This window comes from Poromitra crassiceps, assembly GCF_964638095.1.
Source record: "Poromitra crassiceps genome assembly, chromosome: 11".
Taxonomy (NCBI): Eukaryota; Metazoa; Chordata; class Actinopteri; order Beryciformes; family Melamphaidae; genus Poromitra; species Poromitra crassiceps.
Genome location: NC_139643.1, coordinates 50,220,673 through 50,227,771, shown reverse-complemented (window position 1 = coordinate 50,227,771; position 7,099 = coordinate 50,220,673). Strand labels below are relative to the sequence as shown.

Sequence of the window (7,099 nt, the reverse complement as noted above, 5' to 3'; positions counted from 1 at the left end):
GAGGAGATGAGAAACATCGATTTAAAGAGAGTGCCCAGTGCCCACGGAAGCCCACAATGCTTGCGAGCCTGCAAGGTAATAACGTAGGCTGCTAGCCTACTTTTCAGCAGCAAGCTCCTGAAATGGACCAAGTGATGCTCGTAAGAATAGTGCTGCTCTGTTTATTCTCAACAGAAAAACTCCGCGGCTCCGGCGCCTACCTGCATCTCTCTCTCTCCCCCCCTCCCTCACGTGTCGGGGAGGGCGAGCTACGGCTGCATGTAAACGGGAATATTAGTGGATTATTCATTTAGTCGGAATATTGTCATTTTCCGAATATGAGCAAAAAGCGGAATATTGTGTGAATGTAATGTAAACGTAGTCAGTGAGAGCTGTATAAAAACACATGCTGCCTTTTCCCAGGCTTCTGTGTGTAATATGCTGGAGAACTGTGGGGGGAAACGTATTCCCATGCAATGATCTGTAACAGCACTTTTAGGGCTGCAGAGACCTTTCCCCTAACTGTAACTGTGAGGGTCAAACAGCTCGCTGGCCTGTAGAACCCAACAGCAGTGCTGCGGCGCCCTCTCTCGGCAGACTTGTGTCATGAGCGGGTTTTGACATAATTCTGCCCATAGACAGTTTGCCATATTATGGGTTATTATTGTGTTATTATTGTGAAGCTGCGCTCTTGGCTGAAGCCTCGTCAGCAAAGCAGAGATGGCCGATGTCAGCTCATTTGGCATCTTCATCGTGGAGCTACAATACTTTAATGTCACGAGTGTAGTCCAGCTGTATAATAATAATAATGACAATGGAGGCAGGGGCAACATCAGTACTATGGGAAACCAGAATATGATTAGACACATAATACTGGTGAGAAAAACCAGCTGTGTTGTCACGGAAACACTCACTGGTTCACCTGGGAGACCCCTGGGTCCAATGTCTCCATCGTCTCCCTGGAAACACACACAGGCACAACATGTAAAGGACGTTGAGAGAGAAAGACGGTCAGAGAGAAACTTGATGTCTGAATGGAGCCTGGAATGATTTCAAATTATTCGTTTTTATGGACAGAAATTCTTACCCTCTCTCCGTCCTCTCCAGTAGGTCCCAGCGGTCCCATTGATCCTGTGTCACCCTGGGGAGATGAAGGAGAGAAGTGAGGGATTAGCAGGAAGGGAATGTTCTCAGATCCTAGATCCCCAAAATCAATATGCTAGAGTGAAAATATTACACTATATACATATTCAAGAACTATCAATATTCATTCACTATCAAATATAAGTTGAATATATTATTATCATTATTAAAGAACTGTCAATATTCTAGAAGTTCAGTATTGTAAATTAAATCAGATAGAATAAAACATGAGAAACAAGTTGTTCCAGTTCCACGTTCCAAATTCTAGGTGTAGGATATTCAGTAAATTGATAAATGCTCTAGGACTAGCAATATACTGTATTTAAAATATTCTATTAATTTTCAAGAGCTACATAACTACATGTTAGCGCTAGAATATCAGGAAATATCCGACACCTATCAATCTTCTATCTAGAAGTAGAACATTCTGTAAATATTCAAGAACTGTCCAAAACTAAATCAAATTCATCTACACAAATTGAATACAAAGGAATGTTACCAAAGCACATTGTGATATCAAAATTAAAACCAAAATAAATACAATGTTAAAATACATTAATTACAATACATTAAATGCATTTTTTTTTTACAATGCTACAATACCAAGAATACTGAAGGTAGTAGTGACAGAAACTCATTAGATGCAAAATATACTTACTAAACACATTCTATGCACTACGTCCCATAAATAAGCAAGGACTATCTACATTCTAGAACTAAAACATTCCATAATTATTATATAGATATATATTTTATTATTATGACTTATTATGATTTTGTTGATTGTAATTGTCTCTCAATGTGACACTGTCTTCTTGCACTGAATGTGAGGTGTTGTTCCTGCACCACTGGCAGCATGCATGTGACTGTGATTCAGATTGTGATAGCTTAGCTTGTGGTTCTCACCCTGTGTCCTTTGTCACCAGGCAAACCAGGCAGACCATCAAATCCACGGTCACCCTGAGAGAGACACATGACTTCAGTACAAAGAAGAGAAAACATGGCAGAAGAAGAGAAGTTCACTCATTGTTACTTCATCTGAGCTTTTGATTTGCAGACAGCAGTGGTTTTGGGGACATCACAGAAAGTCCACACAAAGGAAAATATGTGTGATGCTGCCAAGAGCTCATTCCCATGACAGTCACTCTGAACTTATGTCCGACACGGAGTGAGAAACTAACTAGACCCAGAAGACCAAAGACAGCCAAGCTATGTCCTACTGCTGAGATCCACTTCATACAAACACACATTCCCCACTGAAAAACATAGATAGAGAGGGATATAGATTTATATATTTGAGCCACTATAGTTAGCCTACTAGCCGTATAAACTGGCCCGTCTCATCTGCACTCCAGCCAGCTGATGGCGTCGCCAGCAGTTCAACTCGTCTCGTTGTGAATCTTTGGTCTAAACTGGGCTTTAGGCTTCTCTTGTCCTCACTTTTTGGTTAAAGTAATGCTAGTTTTATGTTCTATAGTGTAGATGTCAATCTGGGTAGTTTCCTACTACGAGTATTCAAAATTAACCCGATGCTGCCAGATGGTTTCTTTTCACATAACCATGTGGGAACGAGTTGCTCGAGAGTTGCGCACTTCAAATAGCAGGCGGTAAAAAAACAAACAGGATGCTGATTGGTGGTTCATATTCAAACCACTAGATTGGCGCGTGGCCAGATGGATTTGTCATGTGACCGTGATCTCATGATCTCGCATGAGATCCAGCTGTCGCGCAAGGTTAATTCAAAATGGCCACAGTGGGAATAAGATCAAATGCAGGCAAAGAATGAAATAAACCTATGAAGATATGACGAGGCAGGCAGTGCCTGTGACGACTATAGCCTCTTACTGTGTGTAGAGATATTGAGTAGTAGGGGTAGGTTCATGTCAGTGGGGGGATTCTGGCCTGTTGTTGAGCCGGCTGGGCTCAGGGGTTGTTGGGGGGGGGTGGGGGAGTCCCTATTCGTGGGGGGTTTCGGGGCTCGATGAAGAGGTTTGAAGAGGGTTTAGAGAGGTTACCTTGGAGCCAGACTCTCCTGGCATTCCCCTGGCACCATCAGCTCCAGCACGGCCCTGTGAGACAAGCAGGGGGACAGGTTTGACAAAGCCCTGATCCACCAATTATCACATGAGATACAAATGGACCTGAAGACCCCTTTATTACATACGTGCTGCACTCCTGCTCCATAACAAGAGGATTTATTTTCACCACTAAGGCAGAGATGTAGACGGCAGACTTTCTAAATGACTATCGCTATAGTATAGAATAATATTTGAACGGAGTGATGACTGTGTAGGTCGGAGTTATAGGTGCTGAAACCATCATGCGACCGAGTTACATTACTTCATTTTAGACAATTTATCAGAAGGATAAAACCCCTTGACATGAACATCTCGTTAAAAAAAACAACAACAACACAGACAATACACACAACACAAGCAATACAATAGTCACACACATACGAGAAGCTCTCCCAGGCCTAACCGCTCCCCCACCCACCAATCCCCTCAAGATAGCATAATAAATACAGTAAAAAATAAATACTGTAAATGTACACATACCCAGATAAAGCTGGGTTTACATGTATCATGTATCACTCAGCAAATTGTTCCAGTCAGATGGGAATTTAAATTTAATGGCACGTCGTCCAATTTCTTTTCGAAATTCTACGAATGTTGACAAATGATCAGCGTGCCTGAGACAGTACATCGCTTACACTGTGGGTTAGTAAAACAACACAGATACTCACCCTTCTTCCTGATTTTCCGGGAGGTCCCAACAAACCCTGGGGTCCCCTGGGGCCCTGAGAAATGAATTAGATGTCTGTGGTAAATGCCTGTCAAGATGTGAGATCCACTACTGTAAGTTAAATCAGAATATCATACTGTACTGAGAAATGGGGCCTCCATTACATTTTTTGACATACAAACTGTTTCAATGAAATAAATACATTTATTATGGTGGATCGAGCTGTGTGTTGATATGTGGAAGTGTGTTTGTGTTGTATACTATATAAGCATACTACTGTACAGTATGTGTACATCTGTGTGTATGTATTGTGTGTGTGTGTGTGTGTGTGTGTGTGTGTGTGTGTGTGTGTGTGTGTGTGTGTGTGTGTGTGTGTGTGTGCGTGTGCGTGTGTGCATCTATACACAGTGTAATGCAGGACATTACACTGTACATATAAATAACACCTCAAAATGTTCCCATTTCATTTAGTGTAAAGAATTACAGGTAGATTTTAAGAACATGTTTTCACATAGGGTTATCCCAGTTACCATCAAACAAATGATCAAATCTACTCTGTAACTGTGCATTACAATTGATGGTAACTGTGCAATTCTCTATATTCAAGGATAATACAAATATTTTACCATTTAGTGATGAATACACAAAACATGAATCGGCTACTTAATATTTAACTTGCTCCTGAAACCTGGTAGCTCTTAGCCTTCACAAGTGCATCACATTGGATTGAAGGACTTCTCAGTCAATTTTCACACTTTGCAAAGTCATCCTGTGGGCTGGATTGGATGTTTTGGTGGGCCGGTTCTGGCCCCCGGGCCGCATGTTTGACACCCCTGCTCTAAAGTGAGGTCAGATCCAGCACGAGACACAGGTGAGGTGTGCTGGTTGTTTACCTGAGGACCGGGGTCTCCACCGTCTCCCTTCAGTCCATTACTTCCTGGGGTTCCCTGAAACAGACACAGCAGGCATCAGCACAACAATGTGGAAAAAGGTTCTTCTTAGAGGTGTGGGCAGGTCTAAGTTGCCTTTTATGGCCGGAGGTATACTTGCTTTTGTATTTTCATTTGGGTGCGTCTCTTGCGTCCATTTGGCACGTTGGTCATGCACGTCCTATCCAAATTAACGCTATGTGTCTGACCCTGATGAAGACCAAGCAGGTCGATAGGCGTTGGTCTGGCTATTTGCCTTGTGCTCGATGACTAATATATTTTTTCACTTGAAGACAGAGTGCCTTAGTTTTATTCCATGGTGGTCTGCATCAAAACCTGGAGACTGACATCAAGCAAGACCTCCTGGATTCTGTTTGTCTAATACCATTACCTGCCCCACCAATGAGCACCTGTTGGATGAGCCATCAGATCCATGATCCATGATCCAGATCTTCTGCTGTACACTGAGCTATGTGTACGCCAGTGTTGTCGTCAGGCCACTATATCTCGAGTCGGCGTCGAGTCTCAAGTCCGACTCCCCAGTGTTCAAGGCCGAGTCCCAATCAAAGTCCAAGTCACCAAAGAAGAGTCCAAGTCGAGTCCCCATTACCTGAGTCCGAGTCCAAGTCCGGAGTTACTGAACATGAGCGTGAATCTACAGGTGGAACACGTAGTTAAAAGCAAGTATATCTCTGCCCATAAGCAAAGCAGCACAGTAGATTCATTTTCTCAGTTGAGTTCTGGACATTTTTTCAGTTACTGCACTTTTGCGTTTCTCTCTGCCTGTTTTTAGTGTTTGTGTTGAGCATCATAGCTTATACATATTTGTAAGAAACCAAGGCATTCACAGCAATAGATACAGGTGAGAGATACAGAGCTTTAGGCAGGGATAGTTTAGCCAGGTTATGAGTGTCAAGTTGCTGCCCCTTTTCTCCATCTATGATGCTTTGGCCAAAAATATTATGTAACAATATCCTCCAAAATCGTGGACATTCTAGCAGAATCACTGCAAAAAATGCCTTAAAATTCTATGTTCGTGTAGATTCTCATTAATGACAAGGTGAATAAGATTTATAGACTCATTATGAGATGAAAGTCGTTATTATGTTGGGAATATTTTGTAGTGTAAAATCAGATGGCTTGTCAAGTTGACAGTTAGCAGTGACAACAACACTTGATGCACAGGTGTATGTCTGGGTAACAGGTAACCTACCAGGGGCCCGTGACGTCCGGTGAATCCCATTGGTCCAGGAGGTCCTTTCAGAGCCATCTAGAGACAACAAGACATCAAGATAAAAGGATGATGAGTGCATGAGGCTGCTTGTAAAATGTCAGTTTAAGTTTAAGCTAAGCCTAAAGTGAACATGGAAATGATGTTGTTATTAGTTTAGAAATGTCCGGTCACTAGTCACTTCATCTGCTCTGCTTGTGTTGGCTAAGATGAGCCACTTATATATGTTGATGTTTATGTAGTGTATTGTAACAGCACAGGGGGGAATCGAACACGGGTCTGTCATTCCAAAGTCGAACACTCTAACCAGTCGTCCAAAAGGACAATCCCAATGGCCAACGGCCAGCGTGCTCTCCTTATGCTTCAACCCCGGGTTGTTACAGTATTTGATCAATTACTAGGCATCTCACGTGCTGCGCGGCCTCGCCCACCCTGCAGCTCGCCAAGCTGGCCCTGCAGCTCGTATACGCAGCTCGGCCTCGCCCGCAGCTCAGCTGCTGCGTATGCCTCGCCTGCCCTATTGGCATGTGCGGGTGTGCACTGATGACATAATCAGTGATGCCAGAATGCCTCCTTGGGGGTGTGTGTGTGTGTGTCAGTTGGTCTTATGACCTCACTGATGACATCATCAGTGATGTCACAATGCCTCCTTGTGTGTGTGTGTGTGTGTGTGTGTGTGTGTGTGTGTGTGTGTGTGTGTGTGTGTGTGTGTGTGTGTGTGTGTGTGTGTGTGTGACCTCACTTCCGGGACACAAAATTGAAACAAGCAAACAAACATTGCCCACATTGCCAAATGTATAGATGATTATGTTGCATGAAAAGCCCAGGAACCCAACGTCTCAACTATATGGCAATGTGAAATAACAGTGATGACTCACCCTGGCCTGAGACAAAATGGCTGCTGCCTGCGCTTCCTGGGCAGACACGGCAGGACCCTTATCTCCTCCACTCTGGCCAAAACGGAACTGAAACAAGAGAAGGAAGGAGAAACATTGGTCATTTCTATATATATATATTTTTTTTTAACTCTTTGCGTGGGTCGGGACAGCGGGACTTCCTGTGTTCAAGTCCG

The 7,099-nt window shown here is 43.2% G+C and overlaps 1 protein-coding gene across 1 annotated transcript in view; it reads right to left on the bottom strand.

The window, feature by feature from the left end:
* LOC310785089 (uncharacterized protein) overlaps window positions 1-7,099 on the bottom strand; it is a gene marked incomplete at its 5' end in the record, with an annotated part of 97,549 nt that overhangs the window by 32,075 nt on the left and 58,375 nt on the right. The window contains 8 exons of the mRNA XM_083646076.1: window positions 894-938; window positions 1,067-1,120; window positions 2,029-2,082; window positions 3,138-3,191; window positions 3,869-3,922; window positions 4,761-4,814; window positions 6,010-6,066; window positions 6,906-6,992. Coding sequence (XP_083502202.1) covers window positions 894-938; window positions 1,067-1,120; window positions 2,029-2,082; window positions 3,138-3,191; window positions 3,869-3,922; window positions 4,761-4,814; window positions 6,010-6,066; window positions 6,906-6,992 — 459 coding nt within the window. The remainder of the gene's footprint in view (window positions 1-893; window positions 939-1,066; window positions 1,121-2,028; window positions 2,083-3,137; window positions 3,192-3,868; window positions 3,923-4,760; window positions 4,815-6,009; window positions 6,067-6,905; window positions 6,993-7,099) is intronic.